Consider the following 27,658-nt stretch of genomic DNA (forward strand, 5'->3'; position numbering starts at 1 on the left):
ATGGGCAGCACAGTGGAACGTTTGCCATCCATAGGGGAACATGGGCAGCACAGGGGGGGACGTGTGCCATCCATAGGGTGCCATGGGCAGCACAGGGGGAACGTGTGCCATCCATAGGGGAACATGGGCAGCACAGGGGGGACGTTTGCCATCCATAGGGGAACATGGACAGCACAGGGGGACGTTTGCCATCCATAGGGTGCCATGGGCAGCACAGGGGGGACGTGTGCCATCCATAGGGGAACATGGGCAGCACAGGGGAGACGTGTGCCATCCATAGGGGAACATGGGCAGCACAGGGGAGACGTGTGCCATCCATAGGGGAACATGGGCAGCACAGGGGAGACGTGTGCCATCCATAGGGGGACATGTGCCATCCATAGGGGAACGTGTTCCATCAATAGGGGACATGTACCATTAATGGCGGACGTGTGCCATCACAAGGGGGCTATATTCAATATAAGGGGGCCATATCCAGATTAAGGGGGCTAATTTTAGAATGGGGGGCTATTAGGGACATATACCCTATATGATTTGTTACACGGACACTGGCATTATAAGACGGACTCCATTTAACATTAAAAAAATTCTCTTTTCCTTCACCAGATTTGGGGGTGCGTCTTATAATCAGGTGCGTCTTATAAAGTGAAAAATACGGTATATCCCAACATGAGGAAGCTCACAGGATTTTCCGCTTATTTCATAAATTTAATTTTTTCAAAAGAACATAATGTAAGTTAGATACAGTCATATGAAAGTTTGTGCACCCCCATTAATGGTAACCTTTTTTCTTCATAACAATTTGGGTTTTTGCTATTTCAGTTTCATATATCTAATAACTGATGGACTGAGGAATATTTCTGGATTGGAATGAGGTTTATGACTGTGACTTTAGGTCTGTGACTTTTCTCTTCTGGGCTGTGACTTTTCCCTTCTGGGCTGTGACTTTTCCCTTCTGGGCTGTGACTTTTCCCTTCTGGGCTGTGACTTTTCCCTTCTGGGCTGTGACTTTTCCCTTCTGGGCTGTGACTTTTTCCCTTCTGGGCTGTGACTTTTTCCCTTCTAGGCTGTGACTTTTTCCCTTCTGGGCTGTGACTTTTTCCCTTCTGGGCTGTGACTTTTTCCCTTCTAGGCTGTGACTTTTTCCCTTCTGGGCTGTGACTTTTCCCTTCTGGGCTGTGACTTTTTCCCTTCTGGGCTGTGACTTTACCCTTCTGGGCTGTGACTTTTTCCCTTCTGGGCTGTGACTTTTCCCTTCTGGGCTGTGACTTTTCCCTTCTGGGCTGTGACTTTTCCCTTCTGGGCTGTGACTTTTTCCCTTCTGGGCTGTGACTTTTCCCTTCTGGGCTGTGACTTTTCCCTTCTGGGCTGTGACTTTTTCCCTTCTGGGCTGTGACTTTTTCCCTTCTGGGCTGTGACTTTTCCCTTCTGGGCTGTGACTTTTCCCTTCTGGGCTGTGACTTTTTCCCTTCTGGGCTGTGACTTTTTCCTTCTGGGCTGTGACTTTTTCCCTTCTGGGCTGTGTCTTTTTCCCTTCTGGGCTGTGACTTTTTCCTTCTGGGCTGTGACTTTTTCCTTCTGGGCTGTGACTTTTTCCTTCTGGGCTGTGACTTTTCCCTTCTGGGCTGTGACTTTTCCCTTCTGGGCTGTGACTTTTTCCTTCTGGGCTGTGACTTTTCCCTTCTGGGCTGTGACTTTTCCCTTCTGGGCTGTGACTTTTTCCCTTCTGGGCTGTGACTTTTTCCTTCTGGGCTGTGACTTTTTCCCTTCTGGGCTGTGACTTTTTCCCTTCTGGGCTGTGGCTTTTTCCCTTCTGGGCTGTGGCTTTTCCCCTTCCGGGCTGTGACTTTTCCCTTCTGGGCTGTGGCTTTTTCCCTTCTGGGCTGTGGCTTTTTCCCTTCCGGGCTGTGACTTTTCCCTTCTGGGCTGTGACTTTTCCCTTCTGGGCTGTGACTTTTTCCCTTCCGGGCTGTGGCTTTTTCCTTCTGGGCTGTGACTTTTCCCTTCTGGGCTGTGGCTTTTCCCCTTCCGGGCTGTGGCTTTTTCCTTCTGGGCTGTGACTTTTTCCTTCTGGGCTGTGACTTTTCCCTTCTGGTCTGTGGCTTTTTCCCTTCTGGTCTGTGGCCTTTTCCTTCTGGGCTGTGACTTTTCCCTTCTGGGCTGTGGCTTTTTCCCTTCTGGGCTGTGGCTTTTTCCCTTCTGGGCTGTGGCTTTTTCCCTTCTGGGCTGTGTCTTTTTCCCTTCTGGGCTGTGGCTTTTTCCCTTCTGGGCTGTGTCTTTTTCCCTTCTGGGCTGTGGCTTTTTCCTTCTGGGCTGTGACTTTTTCTCTTCTGGGCTGTGTCTTTTTCCCTTCTGGTCTGTGGCCTTTTCCTTCTGGGCTGTGACTTTTCCCTTCTGGGCTGTGGCTTTTTCCCTTCTGGGCTGTGGCTTTTTCCCTTCTGGGCTGTGGCTTTTTCCTTCTGGGCTGTGACTTTTTCTCTTCTGGGCTGTGGCTTTTTCCCTTCTGGTCTGTGGCCTTTTCCTTCTGGGCTGTGACTTTTCCCTTCTGGGCTGTGGCTTTTTCCCTTCTGGGCTGTGGCTTTTTCCCTTCTGGGCTGTGGCTTTTTCCTTCTGGGCTGTGACTTTTTCCCTTCTGGGCTGTGGCTTTTTCCCTTCTGGGCTGTGTCTTTTTCCCTTCTGGGCTGTGGCTTTTTCCCTTCTGGGCTGTGACTTTTCCCTTCTGGGCTGTGACTTTTTCCCTTCTGGGCTGTGACTTTTTCCCTTCTGGGCTGTGACTTTTTCCCTTCTGGGCTGTGACTTTTCCCTTCTGGGCTGTGACTTTTTTCCCTTCTGGGCTGTGACTTTTTCCCTTCTGGGCTGTGACTTTTTCCCTTCTGGGCTGTGACTTTTCCCCTTCTGGGCTGTGACTTTTCCCCTTCTGGGCTGTGGCTTTTTCCCTTCTGGGCTGTGGCTTTTTCCCTTCCGGGCTGTGTCTTTTTCCCTTCCGGGCTGTGGCTTTTTCCCTTCCGGGCTGTGGCTTTTCCCTTCTGGGCTGTGACTTTTCCCTTCTGGGCTGTGACTTTTCCCTTCTGGGCTGTGACTTTTCCCTTCTGGGCTGTGGCTTTTTCCTTCTGGGCTGTGACTTTTCCCTTCTGGGCTGTGGCTTTTTCCTTCTGGGCTGTGACTTTTCCCTTCTGGGCTGTGACTTTTCCCTTCTGGGCTGTGGCTTTTTCCTTCTGGGCTGTGGCTTTTTCCCTTCTGGGCTGTGGCTTTTTCCTTCTGGGCTGTGACTTTTTCCCTTCTGGGCTGTGGCTTTTTCCCTTCTGGGCTGTGACTTTTCCCTTCTGGGCTGTGACTTTTTCCCTTCTGGGCTGTGACTTTTTCCCTTCCGGGCTGTGACTTTTCCCTTCTGGGCTGTGACTTTTCCCTTCTGGGCTGTGACTTTTCCCTTCTGGGCTGTGGCTTTTTCCTTCTGGGCTGTGACTTTTCCCTTCTGGGCTGTGGCTTTTTCCTTCTGGGCTGTGACTTTTCCCTTCTGGGCTGTGACTTTTCCCTTCTGGGCTGTGGCTTTTTCCTTCTGGGCTGTGGCTTTTTCCCTTCTGGGCTGTGGCTTTTTCCTTCTGGGCTGTGACTTTTTCCCTTCTGGGCTGTGGCTTTTTCCCTTCTGGGCTGTGTCTTTTTCCCTTCTGGGCTGTGACTTTTTCCCTTCTGGGCTGTGGCTTTTTCCCTTCTGGGCTGTGTCTTTTTCCCTTCTGGGCTGTGACTTTTTCCCTTCTGGGCTGTGACTTTTTCCCTTCCGGGCTGTGACTTTTCCCTTCTGGGCTGTGACTTTTTCCCTTCTGGGCTGTGACTTTTTTCCCTTCTGGGCTGTGACTTTTTCCCTTCTGGGCTGTGACTTTTTCCTTCTGGGCTGTGACTTTTTCCTTCTGGGCTGTGACTTTTTCCCTTCTGGGCTGTGACTTTTTCCCTTCTGGGCTGTGACTTTTTCCCTTCTGGGCTGTGTCTTTTCCCTTCTGGGCTGTGGCTTTTCCCCTTCCGGGCTGTGGCTTTTTCCTTCTGGGCTGTGACTTTTCCCTTCTGGGCTGTGGCTTTTTCCTTCTGGGCTGTGACTTTTCCCTTCTGGGCTGTGACTTTTTCCTTCTGGGCTGTGACTTTTGGGTCATTCCATGTCAAGTGGATCAGTTTTAAAAATCGTCCCCACTCGACCTTCTCCGATTTTTGTTGAAAATTTAAAAGGATGTACATATTTGTTTGAAAAGAGGTTCTGTACATTTTTAGGGCCAGATCTGAAATACATTGGGCAGTGTTGACCTTTCACTGGAGGGTCCCCAAGCCTGCGGCTTCAGCTAAGGCCCCTTTCCCACGTCAGTGATTCTGGTTTGTGCTTTTTTTTTAAACGTACCAGAATCACTGACATACGCAGACGCATTATAATGAATGGGTCTGCTCACACGTCAGTGATTTTTCACTGCACGTGTCTCCGTGCGGCGTACCCGCGTGTGCGTGATTGTTGCACGGAGACATGTCCATTTTTTTCTGGCATTACTGATGTTCCACGGACCATGCAGTGGTGTGGTCCGTGAAACACGTGCCAGAAAAAAACATGCATTTAAAATAATAAACATTTTAACTCACCCGGCGTCCAGCGATGTCCTCTGCAGCCCGTGCAGCCTGCTGCTTCTGAGCCGGCTGATTACTGTCACGCATATTCATTATGCGCGACACAGCCGACCCGGAAGCAGCTGCTGCGGGGGTCAGCGCCGGCCGGATGCTGCACCGCGGGAGCGATCAGCACCATGGAGAGCGGGAGCGCGCACAGGTGAGTTGATTTCTAAGTGCAATCACGGGCCACGGAGGGACATGTGCGTGTTTTACACGCCAGTGAAAAACGTCTGTGTTTTTCACTGACGTGTGAAACGGGCCTAAGAGGATTGTGCACACTTTGGCACATAGCCATTAGAGTTCTATATTGGCTATGATGCTGAAACTTGGCATACTAGATCAACTTTTGCTGCTAAACACGATAAAATTATTACCGGCTATGATAAAACAATATTTTGGCCGCAATTTTGTGTCAAAGTAGCTTGTAAAACGCCTCGCATAAAATGTATGCCAAACTTTGCCCATATATAACTCAAGACCAAAACCCAATAGGAACTGGTGCTTTACCCTGTACACCAAACATCTACATGACTGTGCATTGCTGCAATATCACGGTCACAGCTTATGTATTTGTGGAAATATTCACACCCACATATGATGAAAAACATAAAAAAAAAAGAATTTTACCTATTTTTTGGTCAAATTTCTCAAAAAGGGTCCCCCTAAAATATATTAATTCTGATATCATTAGAAAGAGCACATTGTTCTCTACAAGGATCATTGGGGGTTTTTTTTTGAGTCTCTCAGTTTAAGACAGGGGTGGGGAACCTTTTTTCTGTTGGGGGCCATTTGGAAATTTCTACCAACCTTCGGGGGCCGCACAAAATTATCAATGTTTAAATTACCCTGCTATATTGGGTGAAACAATTAATTAACTGGGGGCATGGGGCTGGGGGCACAGGCACCACATGCGGGGCTGGGGGCACAGGCACCACACGCGGGGCTGGGGGCACAGGCACCTGTTAAAAAATATACTCTTAAATATATTTTTCTTCAAATACGTAAAAGCGCATGAAAGAAAGGACTTCAAAAATGTAAAAAATAAATGTATTTTATCTATTTAAAAATGGTTGCCAGGGTTCAGTTACAGAAAGGAAAAATAATATACTTCGTTAGCTTACGTAAAAGAGTTCATTTAGTCCATACTGATCAATAGAAAATCTTCATCCATCTCTCCTTGGATTCTGAATGGCAAAGCGGGGGTGATATCCCCTAGCATGTCTTCATCTTGCAGCCTGGGAGCCTTCTGGGACAGCTGACAACGTGCAGGAGCGACCAGTAGCCCCCTCCATCGTGTGTTATATGACAACTGTCCAGTCCATATAGGGAAATTACTGCTGGACACATGTCACATGGTGTAATCTCTAGAAGCTTCCAAAAGAATATATATACATCCTTCCATATCAGCACTTATGTAAATTCAATATGGATATTTTAATATTTATTCCTTATAAGAACTTTATTAAAAAACTATGCCCTCCAACATAAACAGAACTGTGAACATATATGTCCTACTATAAAATATTTGATAACTAGATGTATTAATTTTAGTGTTTTTAACAGCACCACACGCGGGGCTGGGGGCACAGGCACCACACGCGGGGCTGGGGGCACAGGCACCACACGGAGGTTGCGCTGCACACAGGACTGGGTGATGGGCAGCACACAGGACTGGGGGGGCTGCACACATGATTGTGTGGGGGTGCACACAGGACATTGGGGGGCTGCACACAGGACTGGGGGAGGGGTGCACACAGGACTGGGGGAGGGGTGCACACAGGACTGGGAGGGGCTGCACACAGGTTTGTGTGGGGGGTGCACATAGGACTGGGGGGGCTGCACACAGGACTGGGGGAGGGGTACACACAGGATTGTGTGGGGGGTGCACACAGGACATTGGGGGGCTGCACACAGGACTGGGGGAGGGGTGCACACAGGACATTGGGGGGCACACTGTGCTGAGAGTTTCATGCAACTCTGGGGGAGAAGGTTTACAGAACTGGTGTGGGGAGGCACAAAGCATTGGGCTGGGCACATAGCAGCAGAGGGTCGGCGCTGGACTCACAGCAGCATTGCATTCACATCACCGCAGTGCAGGAGCCGGACACTGCATCAGAAGGAGAAGACGGGCACTGATCTCCGGAGGGCAGGGGGCGTGCACACAACGCTGGAAGCTGTGAGGCTGCTGTGGACCCGCCCACAAAGTAAGCACTGGCCGATGGGAGAACACATTGCAGCACAAACAGCAATGTGTGGATTTACAGGGCCGGCGGCAGCAAGACCGCGGTGACAGCACCAGCACTGCCTCCCCCGGGAGCCACATAAAAGGTCATGGCGGGTTTAAGAAAAGAAAAATGCCACTGAACATGGTGTTATTTATTAATACGCAATGAATGCTAACTGCACTACTCAAACCCTTGCGTTGGTCCATGGTGGTTATACCACAACCAATTCCCTAAGAATTGCTCTTATAATCCTATTAAGAATTGTAATAATGCTGTCTTTTGAGAATTGGCAGCCCCATCGCCTAGGAGCCATGGCCGATAGCCGTGCAAGGCCAGCCGCGGGCGGTCTCTTTATCGCGGGTTCCGGGGCCTGAGGGTGGGTGTCTTTGCCTAGGATCCCAAGCCTAATATTGGGGATCTTTTATTGGTTCCCAAGCCATAATGTTCAGTCTAAGGCCTTGTGCGCACTAGGCGTTTTTAGCGGCGTTTTTTACCGCGTTTTTGTGCTGAAAACGCAGTGACTTTGCTTCCCCAGCAATGTCTGAGTTTTCATTTTTGCTGTCCGCACACAGCGTTTTTTTGTAGCTGCGTTTTTGTGGTGACCACAAAAATGCAGCATGTCAATTATTTCTGCGTTTTTCACCCATTGAGTTCAATGAGATCTTCAACAACGCAATGAAAAACGCATATAGCTGCGTTTTGTATGACTAAAAATGCAGCTATAAACGCAAGGGGTGGGCAGTAAAGTGACGTGTACAGGAAGAGGATTCCTTCTGTTGGTAAATATAGAACCGTGAATCCTCCCGGTACCGTCACCGCCGCTTCCACAACCCGCTCGGTGCCATGTCAGCTGCCGTGCGGCGCCATGTCTGGGCGGGAGGTGGAGGCAGCGGCGAAAACAAAAGTGAACAGTAGAAAAAAAAAATGTCATATATACTCACCTGTCTGCAGGGTCCTGGTGTCATGCCCGCTCCCACCTCCTGTCCCGGTACCGCCGCTCTGGCTGTGTGCAGTCTCCCCGGGGCACATACGAAGCTTGCAGGACCTGGCGGTGGATCACCTGATGCAGTCACCTGACTCATCAGCTGATCGTAATTCTCGCGGTGTCGCCGGCTTTTTCGCGCCCGGCCGGCTATCAGCTGATCCTGCCGTCAGGGGACTTCATCAGCACAGATGTGAGTATTTTTTTTTGCACTGATGCATCAGCTGATTGTATAATCGGCTTTTATACAATCAGCTGCTGTGTGATGTGATTCAGGCACTTGATCCTGACACATCATTTGATCACTTTGCCTTCCAGCAAACCGATCAGATGATATTGGATCCGGATTGGACGGCGCGGGACCCTTGACCCAGGATTACTGCGGAGGGGGGGCTCTTTATTTCAATAAAGATGGAGTCACTAATTGTGTTGTGTTTTATTTCTAATAAAAATATTTTTCTGTTGTGTTTTTTTTTTTTTATCATTACTAGAAATTCATGGTGGCCATGTCTAATATTGGCGTGACACCATGAATTTCGGGCTTAGGGCCAGCTGATAATATACAGCTAGCCCTAACTCCATTATTACCCAGCGAGCCACCCGGCATCAGGGCAGCTGGAAGAGTTGGATACAGCGCCAGAAGATGGTGCTTCTATGAAAGCGCCATTTTCTGGGGTGGCTGCGGACTGCAATTCGCAGTGGGGGTGCCCAGAAAGCATGGGCACCCTGCACTGTGGATTCCAATCCCCAGCTGCCTAGTTGTACCTGGCTGGACTCAAAAATTGGGCGAAGCCTATGTCATTTTTTTTTTTTTTAATTATTTCTTGAAATTCATGAAATAAAAAAAGGGCTTCCCTATATTTTTGATTCCCAGCCAGGTACAAATAGGCAGCTGGGGGTTAGGGGCAGCCTGTACCTGCCTGCTGTACCTGGCTAGCATACAAAAATATAGCGAAGCCCACGTCATTTATTTTTCTTTTTGGGCAAAAAACTCCTGCATACCGTCCTGGATGGAGGATGCTGAGCCTTGTAGTTCTGCAGCTGTCTGCTCTCCTGCATACAATGAACATTTTGAAGAAGGAAATGACATCAGACCTTTTTTTTTTTCCCATCAACAATCTTTAATGGCATTGTGCACTGATTAAAAACGCTCCAAATCGCGGTAAAAACGCATGCGTTTTTGTCGCGTTTTAGCCGCGGGTGTGTTTTTTGAGACAAAAACGCACATAAAAATGCAGCGTGAAAAAAACGCCTAGTGCGCACATACCCTAAGTGGTCTGGAATTGTTGCTGAATTTGCTGTATTGTCGGCCCATTGCTGCTGCAGCTGGTGCTGGAATTATTGCAATGATCGACTGCTCGGGAATCCAGCCTGTAGCATTCCTCACAGGCCAGAGACAGAAGCTGCTCCATGAGGATGTATAAAATGTATTAATGCATCATGGTCGTCGACTGACATTTCAGAAATATTTCCAATCCACCAGTTCCTATGGTAAATGCAGGCAATGTATTGCCCTGGCCGGAGGTTTGCAATTGGCACAAAAGGCATTGATCTGACAGATCCATCTACACGGGCAATGAAAGATGAAGGCTCATTTCACACCCTTGAAATGCCAATCTTTTTGTCATCAATTGGCACAAACTGGTGATTTTCTCTTGTTCCAGCAATTGTATGTCCATCTTTGAACCTTTCCTCTTGAACTACCCGTATTTCGTCAATTTTTTCTTTTGGAACAAAAAACAACTTGATTCCATGCAGTTGCTCGTTGCAAAAGTTGAATAAATCCACCGGGGTCAGTATTTGGTTTTCAGTTGGGCGTTGAAGACTGGCACGAGCTGACAACCTCTTTGCTGTCCCTCCAATCCCATCACAGGACGACTTTCCATGACTGGTACCAAAAACATTCCATTCAGCGCTGATCTTGAAATCAGCATTGTGGGGGCACCAGTTGTACTGGGCTCAGATCCATCGCTGAAGAGTGGATATGACCAATCCCATAGATGAGTCTGGAGAAGAAAGTGTGGACTGCAGCGGTGTCATGCCGAGAGCAATCACTGATTAGTTATTATTAGTTATTATTAGTTAATAACTTTTCATAAATAGGTTTATAGGTTGATTATAATAGACATTGCAACAACACAACTCTGTAACATGTGATAAGAATCTGAAAATCACAAAATCCATGCATTCCGCGCATAAATAACACCAGGTTCAGGGCATTTTTCTTTTCTTAAACTGAGAGACTCCAAAAAAAACCGCCAATGATCCTTGTAGAGAACAATGTGCTCTTTCTAATGATATCAGAATTAATATATTTTAGGGGGACCCTTTTTGAGAAATTTGACCTAAAAATAGGTAAAATTCGTTTTTTTTTAAGTTTTTCATCATATGTGGGTGTGAATATTTCCACAAATACATAAGCTGTGACCGTGATATTGCAGCAATGCACAGTCATGTAGATGTTTGGTGTACAGGGTAAAGCACCAGTTCCTATTGGGTTTTGGTCTTGAGTTATATATGGGCAAAGTTTGGCATAAATTTTATGCGAGGCGTTTTACAAGCTACTTTGACACATAATTGCGGTCGAAATATTGTTTTGTCATAGGCGGTAATAATTTTATCGTGTTTAGCTGCAAAAGTTGAGCTAGTATGCCAAATTTCAGCATCATAGCCAGTATAGAACTCTAATGGCTATGTGCCAAAGTGTGCACAATCCTCTTAGCTGAAGCCGCAGGCTCGGGGACCCTCCAGTGAAAGGTCAACACTGCCCAATGTATTTGAGATCTGGCCCTAAAAATTTACAGAACCTCTTTTCAAACATACATGTACATCCTTATAAATTTACAGCAAAATCGGAGAAAGTCGAGTGGGGACCACAGGTCCACTTGACATGGAATGACCCTTTTCCCTTCTGGGCTGTGACGGTCTCCTCCCCTTCTGGGCTGTGACTGTTTCCTCCCCTTCTGGGCTGTGACTTTTCCTTCTTTCTGTGACTTTTCCATTATTTCTTTCACAGCTCTGAAATCCGGGTAAAGATCTGATGACTCTTAATACTGCAGATATAATGGAGGAGGAAAGTGATGTTGGTGGTGGTGATCGGTGCACAGAGGAGGATCCTGCAGGTAACCGCCCCGGTGAGGAGTCACCACTATATAAAGCAGAGGGGAGTCACGTTCTCCTTGTTCTCTGGACCGGACAGTTCTGGGCCGGAGGTTTCATGTTTTGTGTTTTCTCGGTTTCTTCAGCCGTAGATTCCCCCATTCAGATAAATACAGATGATATCTGGTGATAATGTGATAGCGCTATATGTGATAACACCGCTGTGCTCCTATAATATGGAGGTAAGATACAGCGGGAACATGGAGGGAAATAGGATTATGTGCCCGGGGCCGATATCTTCATCATCTGCAGTCACTGCTGATGGGGGGGGGGATTTGTAGAATTTTGGACTATGGGGCCTTTGACAAAACCGCACCTCACAGCCCCGCCCTGATGTCTCTAATTCGTCAAGGTCACATAATATGGCCTCGTCACTTCCGCCAACACGTGACGTTCCGCACCCCAGGGGTACGTAAGGTCAGCATGGCGCAGTGTTATGCTGACACCCCCTGTCCACACGGCACAGGGAGGGAGACAGTGAGTTACGCAAACTCCGGCATTACACCACAAGCGCTCACAACCCTGACAGGCCACCAGACCCTTACCACCAGCCCCAGTGACACCGAAACCTGCCAGCCCGGTAATCTGCCACCAGCTCCTCATTAGATATAAGCCTGGTCCATTAGCAGGATTATATCGGGCCAGAAACCAGCAGAGGTCACGGACATGGGATTCATGAACGAGATAAAAGAGGAACTCAGAATTAAATTATATATTTAATATCCTTAATTTAACACTAGATAATCTAATATATAAAACTGAATGTGTGTGTGTGTGTGTGTGTGTGTATGTATGTGTGTATGTATGTGTGTGCTAAAGGAATCCGCACCGTCGCATTTACAATCACAACACTTTGCACAGACACCTCATGTTACTCACTGAACGTCATAGAGTATGTTTTGCCGTGAAAATGTAACCCCGTGCTTTACAGTTACTCTCCTAAAAACCTGCCTTCATTAAAGTCAATGGAGCTGTTATGTTATTAATAGGAGCTGTGATTGGTTGCTATAGGAACAAAATAAATTGTTAGTATAAGAAGCGTATGTGTGAGGTAATAAGATGTCAGTGGGGAGACGAATAGAGAGAGACAGAGACAGACAGAACAGACGGGGAAAGAGACAGAGACAAGGAAAAAGACAGACTGGGGACAGAGATAGACCTGGAATGAAACTGACAGGGAAAGAAACTGATAGAGATAGACAGACACAGAGAGACACAGAGAGCTAGACAGAGACACACACAGGGAAAGAGACAGACAGACTGGGAGAGAGACAGTTACTGTCCCGGGCAACGCTGGGTACTGCAGCTAGTAAACTATATACACAATGAATCTACAGCTTTGAATCAGAAATGCAAATAGAAGGTAAATATAACCAATGAATGACCCAACATTGTATAGTGGCAACTCTAAAATAACAACAAAACCCTAGAAAAACAATAGAGCAAATAACCAGAGATAGAAACATATTACATCTTTATTAAAACATAAAACTAAGGAACAGACAAAGGGGATAAGTGAAGAAAATGTCATCCATAATCCTCCTACACAAGCGCGTGCGGATCACAAATGAGTATCTGCATGAGACGTATATTCAGTAATTGACCACGAGGATCAGTGCAGAGAGGACAAGTGCAAGGTGATGAAAGAATTGCACATTCTCAGAAATATTATTGTATATTGTATATTGCACTCCCCAAATTGATATTGATATAAATATTACAGTCTCAGGAAAATAAAATAAGCCTCCTCTGAACACGAGGAAAACCAGCAAAGCAAAAAGGACTGTGCCATAGACAAGAGATTGTAGAAAAATCATAACCCAAACCATGATTACTGCATATAAAGCATTATTTTATTAAATCCATAAATATGTTTGGGTGAATAATAATACATAAACTTCCAAAGAAGAGGACACCGAAAGATTGGCACAAAATCCCCTCTACAAGATATGACAGGCGGATAAAATCACTGGATTGTTAATGCTGCTACTATCAGAGGAACAATTAAAGCCACAATAGATATTAGTGGGATAGAAAAAGGAGACAGAATGGGTGAGGGTGTCTGAAGGGTTAATTGTGCCGGCTACAAGCCCTGGATCTAAGTCCCTCAGACAATGGTTATGTGTACGCCCCCTGTATAGGTAACTGGAGGGTCTGAGGACGTGTGAAAAGACTCCCCCATATAAATGTATATAAAGTCACGGCAGAACGTTACCTGGAGAAGCCCCTACGCGTTTCCCCAAATGCTTCATAAGGGGGATGTGTGATGAGAAGATGGTGCCATCCAGAGTGTACCTACGTGGGGCTTTATAGCACAGCCTAATGAGCGCAGGTGCGTGATGTGGACTCACAACATGGGCACCGCCATTATTGGCGCAGGCGCCCGTCCCACTTCCACCGACCGAGTCACATCACATCCGGCACTCCAGTGTCAGCCTGTGTCGGCAGCTAAGGAGGCCATCAGGGGCGGAGTCACACGGACAGAGGCGGGAGCATGCGCGCCGGGGCGTCCATGTTGGTAACGCAGCATATACTTCATAGCAGCAGTGCTGATGTTCTATCTACTCAGTGTATGTGCATATGATTGTAAAAGGACAGAGGCTTATATAAAGATCCATAGAAACCCCCATTACTACGTCACATCCCCTGTATAAGAAACAGTGGAGCAATATTACTTATAAGAACGTCACCCATATTGTTAAGACAAATATTCATATTTTATAGGAAGAAGTCACTAAAAGTATCAATAAAGTTCCAAATGTGAGACATATAATGCGTCCATAAGAAAATGGTATTTATACCTACAACAATCCAGCGCACCCCTGTATCCTGCAGTGTCATAGCAAATACACTCTACACCGCAACACAAAGCACCATTCCTATACACATCATGTGCCGAAACACACAACATGCATATGACCGCACGCCGCAAAACCGATCCAATGCTGCCAAACAGTGCAACGTGTCCTGCTCCACACGCCTTCACTTATAACCTCCAACGAAACATCAAAGATGGCACCAACTAAAAATACATGGAAGGAATAAACCAACAAGACATTAAAAACAGGGAAAAAACAATATAAAACCGCACCAAGAGCCAACACCTCGTATTCTGGAGATAAGAGAAAGCAATAGACCTATATACACACATGTGCATATGCATGCGCACACTCATATCCATACGCGTGCACATATATATAACATACATACATACATACATACATACATACATACATACACACAGTACCGACCAAAAGTTTGGACACACCTCATTCAAAGAGTTTTCTTTATTTTCATTTCCAATCTGTGTTATTGATGAAACTGTTGTCATTTGTGCAATTACAATACATAAACATCATTTTCTCAATGCCGGGATAACATCCAGAAATTGTTACATTACTAAATTTCTTGGAATTCTTCAAATGATCTTTGTGCTATTACCATACAACCACTTGTAAATTAGGTCAGAATTCCCACTTCTCTTGACTTCCCGTATCCTAATATACGCATTCTCCTTGTATGTCTATTGTCTTATGAATTATTGATAAATCTTTTCATATAAAAAATGAAACTAGAAAAGTGCAGATTAATGTTCAGAAAAGAAAGAAAGAAGAGGAAAGATAGAAGCATAAAGGAGAGGAAATTAGAGAGAAGGGGGGAGAGGGGGGAAAGCAAGAAAAGAAAAGAAAAAAGGGGGGGGAAGGAATGAGACTCCCCACCGTTTCTCAGTTCAAAAAGCTCGCCAAACTCTCCACAAACTCTGGGGACTCCATGAACATAATCCATGGTCTCCAAACTGTAGTAAATTTTTCTGTGTTCCCATTTAGTTCTGCTGTCAGCTCCTCCATTCTCTGGAGGTTTGTCATCTCCTCCAACCAATCCAGCACCGTAGGGCATCTAGTCTGTTTCCAAAATCGTGGGATAATCATACGGGCAGCCGCCAGGCAAAATCGCAACATGTCCCTTTTTTGTGTTTTAATAGCTCCTGGGAGCATAGAAAGAAGAGCAACCTGGGGGGATTTTTCTACTTCACCTCCGCTCATCTTTTTGTACAGGTAGAACACTGAGTCGCAAAAGGGTTGCAGCTTAGTACAGCTCCACCATATGTGTAGCATTGTACCTGTGTCTGTGCCGCACCTCCAGCACACATCAGACACAGAGGGAAATATAGCATGTAATTTAGTCGGGTAATGGTACCACCTTGTGAGAATTTTATAACTTTTCTCTTGAGCGGCGCACGCCAAGGAAAGCTTGTGGGTCCACAGGTACGCTCTGCTCCAATCGTCCTCCGGAATATCCTCTCCCAGTTCCTCTCCCCACCTACAGACAAAGTGAGGTTTATCCACCCTATTTCTCTGGTTCAGCATTTTATAAATGAGTGAGATGCCATGTCCAGGTGATGACCCCTGTAAAATTACTTTCTCAAAACGAGTAGGGGGTGTCCTCATCCTTCTCTCCCTGTCCTGGTACGAGAGGAAAGATTTCAACTGCATATATTCCATCCAGGAAATCTCTCTCCCTGTGGCCTGCATGGAAGTGTAAGTTGGTAGGGTGTGTCCCTGGAGCACGTGACAAAAACGAGTATCATCCGCCCGAGTAAATCCCCCGAATCTATGGGAGTGGAGTCCTGGGGGGAACTTCTTATTACCGAATACGGGGGTAAGTGGGCCCTGCTCCTGAGAGAGAGATCCCTTTTTTATCTCTCCATCCCACATCCCCATCGCTGTCCGCGTGAACTCCATTCCTTTCGCTATCTGGATCCTACTTTCTTTCTCTAACCATGGAAGTAAATGTAAGGGAGTTCCCAGCACATCCTGTTCAATCACCACCCATTGTTTCAAATTACCATGAAAATGCCAGTCCAGTAATCTCGTTAGGATAGCTGCCTTGTAGTATAACTGAAGATTTGGGAGCCCCGGGAGCCCCTTTTGTGTCTGGTCAGAGTTTTAATTCCTGTTCGGGGTCTCCTGTTCCCCCAGACAAACCCAGACAAGGCTGTCCGGATCTTGGAGAAGTAACTTAGCAGTAGCTGTATGGGTATTGTCTGAAACCGGAACAGGAACCTCGGTAACACATCCATTTTTATCGCGTTTATACGCCCAAACCACGTCAATCTCTTTTTGTCATATTTCTTTAAGTCCCTGATTGTCCTTTCTAATAAGGGGAAAAAATTGTGATGTACAATTTTTGCTGGATCCCTAGGTACCATAACTCCCAGATATTTTAAAACTGACGGTTGCCACTTAAAAGGGAAGTTTTGTGATACTCTCGCAAGGTCTTCTGCCGATTTAAAGTCACGTTCATGGCCTCTGATTTGGAAAAATTTACTTTGAAATTGGTTAAGTTGCCAAACTCTTCGAACTCCTTAAGCAAGGACGGGAAGGATATGTGTGGTTGGGAAATGAACATGAGAAGGTCATCCGCGAATAGAGCCAGCTTACGTCTTCCCCCCCCCCCCCCCCGCCTCTATCCCGTGGATGCTTGTGTTGTTTCTCAGGGCGACCGCAAGGTGCTCCATGACTATGACGTATAAGAGGGGCGACAGTGGACATCCCTGTCTCGTTCCATTGTGGACCAGAAAGGATGATGATAGAAACCCATTTGTCCTGACTTTTGCTGAGGGTCTCGTATACAGGGACGCAATTCTACCGAAAAATTTCTGACCCAAACCCACCTGTCTCAAGGCTGCCATCATAAAGCTCCAACTGACCCGGTCGAAGGCCTTCTCCGCGTCCACTGAAAGTAAACACATGGGGAGAGACTGAGCCCTCGACCGAGCCATCAGGAGGAACAATTTGTTGGTGTTGTCCTGTGCCTCCCGGCCTTTTACAAATCCCACCTGGTCCGTATGTATTATCCCAGGCAGGGACAGGGCAAGTCTGTTGGCAAGTGCTTTAGAGAAAAATTTCAAAACTAAATTAATCAGTGAGATGGGTCTGTAATTTGTAACCAGCAAGTGGTCCTTTCCCGGTTTGGGGATAACACATATGTGTGCTTCAAGAGACTGCGCTACCCACTGGGAGTTTTCAGAGATGGAGTTAAATACTTTGGTCATGAACGGGGATAACTGAGTCTGAAAAAGTTTATAGAACTTGGGGGTAAACCCGTCCGGACCTGGGCTTTTGCCTGAGGGAGAATCCCTGATAATAGATGCCACTTCTGTCTCTGTAAAGACGGCTTCTAGGTTTTCAACCTCAGTATTGGGTATAGTCGGCAGGGCTGTTTTAAGTATGTAATCATTTATTTTAGTCTCCAAAGCTTCTTGTGGCATATCCCCAAATTTGCCCCTTATGTTGTAAAGGTCACTATAATATTTTTGAAACTGCTCCGCTATGTGGATTGGGTTCTGAGTCAAAAGGCCGTCCGATTTTTTGATCGTAGGGATGTGACTGGGGTCCCCCCTCGGATGTAATAACCTAGCTAGTGGTCTGCCACATTTGTCCGCATATTCATACATAAATCTTTTTAGTCTATTCCTGTGGCGCTCGTATTGTCGGTCCAGAATGGATTTAAGTTCCTCTCTGTTTTTAACTAGCTCTGTCAGTGTCACCGGGGATAATGTCTGCTTATGGATCTTCTCTAGGTCTGAAATATTCTGAAGTAGAGACAGAATAGTTTGGGCTCTCTCCCTCTTAATCCTAGCCCCATGTTTGATCAGAATCCGTCTCAACACACACTTTAGTGTCTCCCATTGAACAGGTAGGGTAGTAGTGTCTCCTGAGTGTATCTCCAAGAATTCATCTATTGTGTTCTGCAGGTCTTTCAAGCATCCCTGGTCCCTCAGCAGACTATCATTCAACCACCAAGACCACGGCCTCCCAGGCCCATCCGGCATAGTGAGGGTCAAAAATATGGGGGCATGATCTGACCAAGAGATACTGCCTATAGAGGCCTGTATCTGCCATGTCAGGGCCTTCTGACTTACAAGGAATAGGTCTATGCGGCTGTACGAAGAGTGAGCCGGGGAAAAATGTGTAGTCACGGTCTACTGGGTGTAGTGTTCTCCGTGCATCCACTAATCTGAGTTCCTGTATACAACGTTTAACCTTCGTTAGTTTCCTTACTGAGAGAAAATTGTGTCCCGACGTTGTGTCTACCTTAGGGTCCAAAGTGAAGTTTAAATCACCGCCCACGATCACGGTCCCTTCTGCGAATACATCCAGTGATGACAGGAGAGAGGAGCAGGTCGTCGCCGGATCTCTATTCGGTAGATACCAATTGACAATGGTAAAGATGGATGAGTTAACATTAATTTTCAGGAATATAAATCTTCCCTCTGTGTCCACCCGTGTATCTAGAACTGTGTGCACTAGGGACTTATGGATGCCTATGGACACTCCCTTGGATTTTGACTCTGGGTTGGAACTGTGGACCCAGTTAGTGTAATATCTGTCTCTAAAGATGGGGAGGTGGCCCGTTTTAAAATGTGTTTCTTGGATCAATAGTATATGGACTCTTTTTTTGTGCATGTCAAAAAATATCTGGGAGCGTTTTTGCGGGACATTAAGTCCCCTCACATTTAGTGAACCCCAATTAATCTGCGTCATTCCAATGCGGAGGAACGGTGGGGACTCTAGGAATAGGTTCGGGGATTAGGGAGAGAGAGAGATGTGCAGGCAAGTAGGATAGGAAGAGCAGGGAAAGAGAAGAGGAAATAAAAGAGAAGAGGTAAGAAGGTCGAGAATATAAAAGAAACTACCAACAAAGCAGTAGAAACCAAAGGCAAGGAGGTCAGAGTGCCTCCCGCCTGCACGGTCACAACAAGACCCTAACGTCGGGTCTAAAAAGACTAAAAGTAACTGTATAGGTATGAGAATACCAAACTGTCTAACCTAGGGATGGTGAGACTACGCCACTCCTTTATGACGTGTTATCCCAATCAGGGAGGGAACTTTCTACAAAGGAGCCCCCTGCCCCGGACTAACAATAAGCAATTATTCAACTTAGTTTGTCAGCCAGAGCCCTATATAATGTGAGGCCACAAGGTCTAGAGAGAATATTGTGCTATACACAGTCAGGGGGTGCCCCCCCGCCCCCTCTTCCAGGAAGGCGGGAGGGAACCCCCCCCCTCATAATCAGAAAGACCCAATCCCCCCTGGCAAAAAAATTATAGCAAAACTGGGAGGTACATTCTATTGAGAAACAACCCAATGAATTTTTGTTTATAAACCAATAACTCCTTAAACATCAGACTGGTCTTCCTCTTCGAGGGCCACGCATCCGATCACCATCTGGGGCAGCACCCCATACCCCCATTGGAAACACCGGCCATTCCTCTATAGGCACCAACGGAATGTCCAGGGCTGCAGCAAACGATGGCATATCAGTCGGGTTCCTAAGAACATGCATTCTTCCCGCGTGTCGGACCTGCAGGCGGAAAGGAAATCCCCAGCTGTATTGAAACTCATACGAACGGAGCATGTCCAGGAGAGGTTTCAGTGCTCTCCTTCTTTGTAAAGTGAAACGGGATAAGTCCTGCAGAATCTGGACTTGGCTCCCCTCGTATGCTGGTGAAACTCCACTGCGCAACTTAAACAGGATGGCCTCTTTAAGGACATAACGGTGGACCCTGCAAATCACATCTCGAGGTCTGTCATTCTGTGTAGGTCTAGGGCCAAGCGCTCTATGCACTCTGTCTAGCTCCAGGGGTTGGCTTGATGGTTCACCCAGGATCTCATTAAACATCACTTGAAGGACTCTCTGGAGATCCTTAGGTTCAACAGACTCTGGAAAAACCCCGGACCCTTAAGGCTAAGTTCACATTTCCGCTAAAATCTATCAGTCACAATCCGCTGCTCTTGTAAACAGCGGAATCCGTTTAGCGGATTCCGCTGCTCCCATAGACTTGTATGAGCAGCGGATTGTGACTGATGATGCTGCGTTGCACCCTCCGCCCGACTGATCAGTCGTGGAACGACTGACCGCCGGGCGGGGGGAACGCAGCATGTAACGTTTTTTGAGCAGCGAGATCCGTCGGATTTCGCTGCGCATGCTCTCTGGCTCCCTGCACACGTCACCAGCTTTGGTTGGTTACCCGATATTTACCCTGGTTACGGTGCAAAGAGCCAGCGGTAGGCCCGTAACCAAGGTAAATATCGGGTAACCAAGGTAAACATCGGGTGCTTTGCTGTTACCCGATATTTAGGCTGGTTACGTGTGCAGGGAGGCCGACACTTCCCCGCTCGGCCCCGCCCCCTCCCGCACTCCGCACATGTATGTACACACACACACACACCTGTCCTCAGCCATGCAGACAAGCACTGACACCCTCGTCTGGCCCCGCCCCCTGCTCGGCTCCGCCCCCTCCCGCACTTTGCATGTGTGTACACACACACACATACATACATACATACATACATACATACATACATACATGCACATACACACACACACTCACACATACACTCACCTGTCCCCAGCCATGCAGACCGCAGCACTTCCACTGACATCCTCAGCGCCTGGCCCCGCCCCCCGCTCGGCTCTGCCCCCGAACTCCGCCCCCCGCACACAACGGAATCCGACAAAGAATTCTGTTCTTTGTCATCCGTTGTACAGCGTTGAACAGCGCATCAGTCACATGCGTCAAGCGACGCATGTGACTGATACAAATCAACGGAAATGTGAACTTAGCCTTGATTGTTTCTCCGGCCCCTGTTTTCAGCATCGTCCATTGCTTCCACCATATATTGTATTTGGCAGGAGTGTTGATCCAAAATGGCCCCGTGTGCCTGAGTGGTGTCTTCTATATTCTGTATTTTAGCTGCCTGTATTTGGTTCTGAGTGTCCACTCTTTCCACCTCCCCCCTCAGGGCCGACAGCTCTGTGCGGTATGCCTGTTCCAGCCTTGCTATATATGTCTCCATATCTTCTCTGGTGGGCATAGAAGAGATGTGTGCCCGGATTTCATTAAGTTCTGTCAGTGCTCCTGGTTCATGTGATCTTATTGGACTTGTGGCAGGCTCTAACTCTGCTTGCATTTCCATATCATACACACTTTGACTCAGGCTGTGTCTCACTGAAGACAGGAGATTTCCACTAGCAGGGCCCTGTTCCCCATTTGCAGCATTAACAGCCTCTGCTTGAGATTTATTATTGTCCTCCTTCTGTGACAGGGGTAAGGGCACCTCTCCCCCCTCCTGAGGCCTCCCCACTGCAGGTCTGCAATCAGCAATGGTGGGGGTTGTACCCATGCTCCCTGCTCCAGGGATCCCCTGTACCTGAGACCTTGTATACTGGCTGTCTGGCGTTACCAGCTGCCTCTCCTCCGCTGCCCGGGTGCTTTCCTCCCTCTGTCTTGGGAGATGTCTGCAGTGCTGTCCTCTGCTTCGGCCCGGTAAGGAAGCCTCTAATTCCCTTCTCCTCTGTCCGTGACGCTCCTCTGCTGGGCCCCTGGGTGCTCTCCCTTCTCCTCCGCTGCATATCCTTTTCTTCCAGGCTCTTGGGCTGGTTTAATTGTCAGTAATGTAGTCCAGTGGCAGGAGCTGAGACAAACACGTCCCCACTCCTCCATAGCCAGGACACGCCCCCCCCCCTTCTTTATTTTCATGACTCTGAAAATTGTATTTTCACATTGAAGGCATCAAACCTATGAATTAACACATGTGGAATGAAATACTTAACAAAAAAGTGTGAAACAACTGAAAATATGTCTTATATTCAAGGTTCTTCACAGTAGCCACCTTTTGCTTTGATTACAGCTTTGCACACTCTTGGCATTCTCTTGATGAGCTTCAAGAGGTAGTCACCGTAAATGGTCTTCACTTCACAGGTGCGCCCTGTCAGGTTTAATAAGTGATATTTCTTGCCTTAAAAATGGGGTTTGGACCATTAGTTGTGTTGTGTTGTGCAGATTTCTGGTGGATACACAGCTGATCGTCCTACTGAATAGACTGTTAGCTGCTTTTTTCTTGCCATAATACAAATTCTAAGTAAAGACCAACAAGTGGCCATCATTACTTTAAGAAATGAAGGTCAGTCAGTCCAAATAATTGAGAAAACTGTGAAAGTGTCCCCAAGTGCAGTGGCAAAAACCATCAAAACGCTACAAAGAAACTGGCTCACATGAGGACCGCCCCAGGAAAGGAAGACCAAGAGTCACCTCTGCTGCGGAGGATAAGTTTATCTGAGTCACCAGCCTCAGAACTCGCAGGTTAACGGCAGCTCAAATTAAAGACCAGGTCAATGCCACATAGAGTTCTAGCAGCAGACACATCTCTAGAACAACTGTTAAGAGGAGACTTTGTGCATCAGGCCTTCATGGTAAAATAGCTGCTAGGAAACCACTGCTAAGGACAGGCAACAAGCAGAAGAGACTTGTTTGGGACAAAGAACACAAGTAATGGCCATTAGACCAGTGGAAATCTGTGCTTTGGTCTGATGAGTCCAAATTTGAGATCTTTGGATCCAACCACCGTGTCTTTGTGCGACGCAGAAAAGGTGAACGGATGGACTCTACATGGCTGGTTCCCACCGTGAAGCATGGAGGAGGAGGTGTGATGGTGTGGGGGGTGCTTTGCTGGTGACACTGGGGATTTATTCAAAATTGAAGGCGTACTGAACTAGCATGGCTACCACAACATCTTGCAGCGGCATTGCTATAACCATCCAGTTTGCGTTTAGTTGGACCATCATTTATTTTTCAACAGGACAATGACCCCAAACACACCTCCAGGCTGTGTAAGGGCTATTTGACTAAGAAGGAGAGTGATGGGGCGGCTACGCCAGATGATCTGGGTCTCCACAGTCACCAGACCTGAACCCAATCGAGATGGTTTGGGGTGAGCTGGACCGCAGAGTGAAGGCAAAAGGGCGAACAAGTGCTAAAGCCTCTCTGGGAACTCCTTCAAGACTGTTGGAAGACCATTTCCGGTGACTACCTCTTGAAGCTCCTCAAGAGAATGCGCAAGAGTGTGCAATGCAATAATCAAAGCAAAAGGTGGCTACTTTGAAGAACCTAGAATATAAGACATATTTTCAGTTGTTTCACACTTTTTCGTTAATTATTTCATTCCACATGTGTTAATTCATAGATTTGATGCCTTCAATGTGAATCTACATTTTCATGTCGTGAAAATAAAGAAAACTCTTTGAACGAGCAGGTGTGTCCAAACTTTTGGAAGAAGAAACAGACATAGACAGGGTAAGAAACAGACACAAAGAGACAGACACAGACAAAGCGACAGGCAGACAGGGGAAGAGACAGACAGGGGAAGAGACAGACAGGGGAAGAGACAGACAGGGGAAGAGACAGACAGGGAAGAGACAGACAGGGGAAGAGACAGACAGGGGAAGAGACAGACAGGGGAAGAGACAGACAGGGGAAGAGACAGACAGGGGAAGAGACAGACAGGGGAAGAGACAGACAGGGGAAGAGACAGACAGGGGAAGAGACAGACAGGGGAAGAGACAGACAGGGGAAGAGATTGACAAAGAGACAGACACAGACACAGGGAAAGAGATTGAGAAAGGAGACAGACACAGACACAGGGAAAGAGATTGAGAAAGAGACAGACACAGACACAGGGAAAGAGATTGAGAAAGAGACAGACACAGGGAAAGAGATTGAGAAAGAGACAGACACAGGAAAGAGATTGAGAAAGAGACAGACACAGGGAAAGAGATTGAGAAAGAGACAGACACAGGGAAAGAGATTGAGAAAGAGACAAAGACCGACAGGGGAAAGGAGACAGATATATACAACGGGGGAGACAGACATAATTACATTTATATCTATTTGTTTTGTGGTTTTTGTGTGCAGAATACATTTTTGTTAATACATTCTATATTCTATTTTGTTAACAGCAGTTATTAACCCGGGCGAAGCCGGTAGTACAGCTAGTATATGTATGTATATGTATATGTGTATATATGTATATGTGTGTATATATATATATATATATATATATATATATATATATATATATATACAAAAAGGAGGGGAGCCAGCACTGCTTATGAGTGGCATGCAACAATGAGAAGGTAAAAAGTGTAATATTCACAAATTCATTCCTACTGTGACAATTCAATGAGATTTTTGGCAAATAATTGATCAATGATTTGAGCCCCCCTGCCCCGTCACGGCCCCGTCTCCAGGTCTCTTTCCTGCTGCTGTGATCAGGCACGCAGAGATGTCACTCTGCTGTGCCGATCACATGACCGGCACCGAAAACCAGGAAGTGCAGGGCAGGAGGCGCGAGCTCAACCGCATGGAGGGGAGACACGAGGGAGGACAGTGCTGGAGAAGGTAAGGAAAGAGTTTATTTTACTAAAAGCAGCAGCATGGGGGCAATATCTAACACAGGGTGATGTGTGCCAGCCCACAGGGGGCCGTGTGCCAGCCACAGGGGGCCGTGTGCCAGCCACAGGGGCCCTGTGCCAGCCATAGAGGACGTGTGCCAGCCATAGGGGCCGTGTGCCAGCCATAGGGGCCGTGTGCCAGCCATAGGGGCCGTGTGCCAGCCATAGGGGCCGTGTGCCAGCCATAGGGGCCGTGTGCCAGCCATAGAGGCCGTGTGCCAGCCATAGAGGCCGTGTGCCAGCCATTGGGGACGTGTGCCAGCAATAGGGGACATGTGGCATCACTGGGGGACGTGTGCCAGCACAAGGGGGCTATATTCAATATAAGGTGGCCATATCCAGAATATGGGGGCTAATGTTAGGATGGGGGGGCTATGAGGGACATATAATCTATATGATTTGTTAGACGGACACTGGCATTATAAGACGGACCCCATTTTTTAAAAAATTCTCTATTCCTTCACAAAATTTGGGGGTGCGTCTTATAATCAGGTGCGTCTTATATAGCGAAAAATACGGTGTGTGTGTGTGTGTGTGTGTGTATGTATATATATATATATATATATATATATATATATATATATATATATATATATATATATATATATATATATATATATATATATATATATATATATATATATATATATATATATATATATACATACAGTGCTGGCCAAAAGTATTGGCACCCCTGCAATTCTGTCAGAGAATACTCAGTTTCTTCTTGAAAATGATTGCAATCACAAATTCTTTGGTATTATTATCTTCATTTATTTTGCTTGCAATGAAAAAACACAAAAGAGAATGAAACAAAAATCAAATTATTGATCATTTCACACACAACTCCAAAAATGGGCCAGACAAAAGTATTGCCACCCTTAGCCTAATACCGTATTTTTCGGACCATAAGACGCACTTTTTTCCCCCCAAATGTTGGGGGAAAGTGGGGGGTGCATCTTATAGTCTGAATGTGGCTGCGGGGAATGACGGTGCTGCGGTGGAGCGGGTCATGGGGGGCTCGAGCAGGCTGTTGCAGCCTGCCGTGACCATGTGGACCCGCTCATTTAATATGCACGCCCATAATCCCGCCCATCTCTCAGCGCTGACAGGTGGGCGGGATGATGGGCGAGGGATAAACAGCCGGACCGCATGATCACCCATGGCAACTACAGCCTGGAATGTTCATGTGCGGCTGTATTCACTGCTCGTTCATCATCATCAGCTCGGGGTGCAATGAATCAGTACACTCACCTGCCACCGTTTCCCTGCAGTACCGCGATCTCCTCCTATCTGTGCTGGCGGCGCACAGCGATGACGTCATCGCTGTGCACACGTGTCCACAGGCAGCCGCCGGCAGCCAGGAGGACATCGCAATGCTGCAGGGGAACGGGGACGGCTCCACTCAGCGGCCGCCGGCAGCCAGGAGGAGATCGCGGTACCGCAGGGGGACGGCTCCACTCAGCGGCGCTGCTGCTGACACAGATGGGAGGAGGAACGGTGCTGCAGGGAGTGAGGTAAGGTGAGTATGAACGTTTATTTTTTTTTATGTGCCGTATACCAGCATGGGGGTATATTATGAGCAGGATTTGGGTATATTATGAGCAAGGATGGGGTATATGAGCAGGATGGGGTATATTATGAGCAAGGATGGGGGTATCTGAGCAAGGATGGGGGGTATATTATGAGCAAGGATGGGGGTATATGAGCAAGGATGAGGGTATATGAGCAGGATGGGGAGTATATGAGCAGCATGGGGAGTATATGAGCAGCATGGGGAGTATATGAGCAGCATGGGGAGTATATGAGCAGGATGGGGGTATATGAGCAGGTTGGGGGTATATACTGTATATACAAGGCAGGAGGATCATTACCAGGATGGGGTATCTTAGTAGAGAATTTGGGGATATTACCACATAAGTGTCAGCAGCAGATCCTCGCCCCATAACAATGTGTCATGACTCAATTTTTTGCTTAAAATTTTTCCTATTTTCCTCCTCTGAAACCAGGGTGCGTCTTATGGTCAGGTGCGTCTTATAGTCCGAAAAATACGGTACTTGGTTGCACAACCTTTAGCCAAAATCACTGCGAACAACCGCTTCTGGTAACCATCAATGAGTTTCTTACAATGCTCTGCTGGAATTTTAGACCATTCTTCTTTGGCAAACTGCTCCAGGTCCCTGAGATGTGAAGGGCGCCTTCTCCAAACTGCTATTTTGAGATCTCTCCACAAGTGTTCTATGGGATTCAGGTCTGGACTCATTGATGGCCACTTTAGTAGTCTCCAGTGCTTTCTCTCAAACCATTTTCTAGGGCTTTTTGAAGTGTGTTTTGGGTCATTGTCCTGCTGGAAGACCCATGACTTCTGAGGGAGACCCAGCTTTCTCACACTGGGCCCTACATTATGCTGCAAAATTTGTTGTTAGTCTTCAGACTTCATAATGCCATGCACACGATCAAGCAGTCCAGTGCCAGAGGCAGCAAAGCAACCCCCAAAACATCAGGTAACCTCCACCATGTTTGACTGTAGGGACAGTGTTCTTTTCTTTGAATGCCTCTTTTTTTTCCTGTAAACTCTGTTGATGGCTTTTCCCAAGAAGCTCTACTTTTGACTCATCTGACCAGAGAACATTATTTCAAAATGTTTTAGGCTTTCTCAGGTAAGCTGGCAAACTCCAGCCTGGCTTTTTTATGTCTCGGGGTAAGAAGTGGGGTCTTCCTGGGTATCCTACCATACAGTCCCTTTTCATTCAGACACTGACGGATAGTACGGGCTGACACTGTTGTACCCTCGGACTGCAGGGCAGCTTGAACTTGTTTGGATGTTAGTGGAGGTTCTTTATCCACCATCCGCACAATCTTGCATTGAAATCTCTCGTCAGTTTTTCTTTTCCTTCCACATCTAGGGAGGTTACCACAGTGCCATGGGCTTTACACTTCTGGATGACACTGCGCACCGTAGACACAGGAGCTTTCAGGTCTTTGGAGATGGACTTGTAGGCTTGAGATTGCTCATGCTTCCTCACAATTTGGATTCTCAAGTCCTCAGACAGTTCTTTCGTCTTCTTTCTTTCCTCCATGCTCAATGTGGTGCACACAAGGACACAGGACAGAGGTTGAGTCATTTTTATTTTTTTTTAACTTCGTTTTATTAACAATTTCAAACATGGTACAACTGACATTTGCCATATAAAGATAGCTCCGTATATAGAAAGTAATATTTAAATATAACAATGAACAGTCATATAAAGTCCATAATATCTTTAGCAGTTAAGATAGAACAATGTTATTATCCATACTTCTTATCATTTGCATATATATATATAATTTTATATTGAGCATAAGAACAGCTGTA

At 46.8% G+C, this 27,658-nt stretch overlaps 1 protein-coding gene across 2 annotated transcripts in view; it reads left to right on the forward strand.

Moving 5' to 3' along the window:
• The first annotated feature begins 806 nt into the window (after nucleotides 1–806).
• LOC142270664 (uncharacterized) overlaps nucleotides 807–27,658 on the forward strand; it is a 61,553-nt gene continuing 34,701 nt past the window's right edge. The window contains exons 1-2 of one of the 2 annotated variants that reach the window (XM_075332447.1): nucleotides 807–895; nucleotides 10,865–10,982. In XM_075332447.1, the coding sequence (XP_075188562.1) occupies nucleotides 10,889–10,982 (94 nt within the window). In that variant the 5' untranslated portion in view covers nucleotides 807–895; nucleotides 10,865–10,888. The remainder of the gene's footprint in view (nucleotides 896–10,864; nucleotides 10,983–27,658) is intronic. The other variant, XM_075332448.1, reaches the window with a different exon arrangement.

This window comes from Anomaloglossus baeobatrachus, unplaced genomic scaffold (genome assembly GCF_048569485.1).
Source record: "Anomaloglossus baeobatrachus isolate aAnoBae1 unplaced genomic scaffold, aAnoBae1.hap1 Scaffold_3305, whole genome shotgun sequence".
Lineage (NCBI taxonomy): Eukaryota > Metazoa > Chordata > Amphibia > Anura > Aromobatidae > Anomaloglossus > Anomaloglossus baeobatrachus.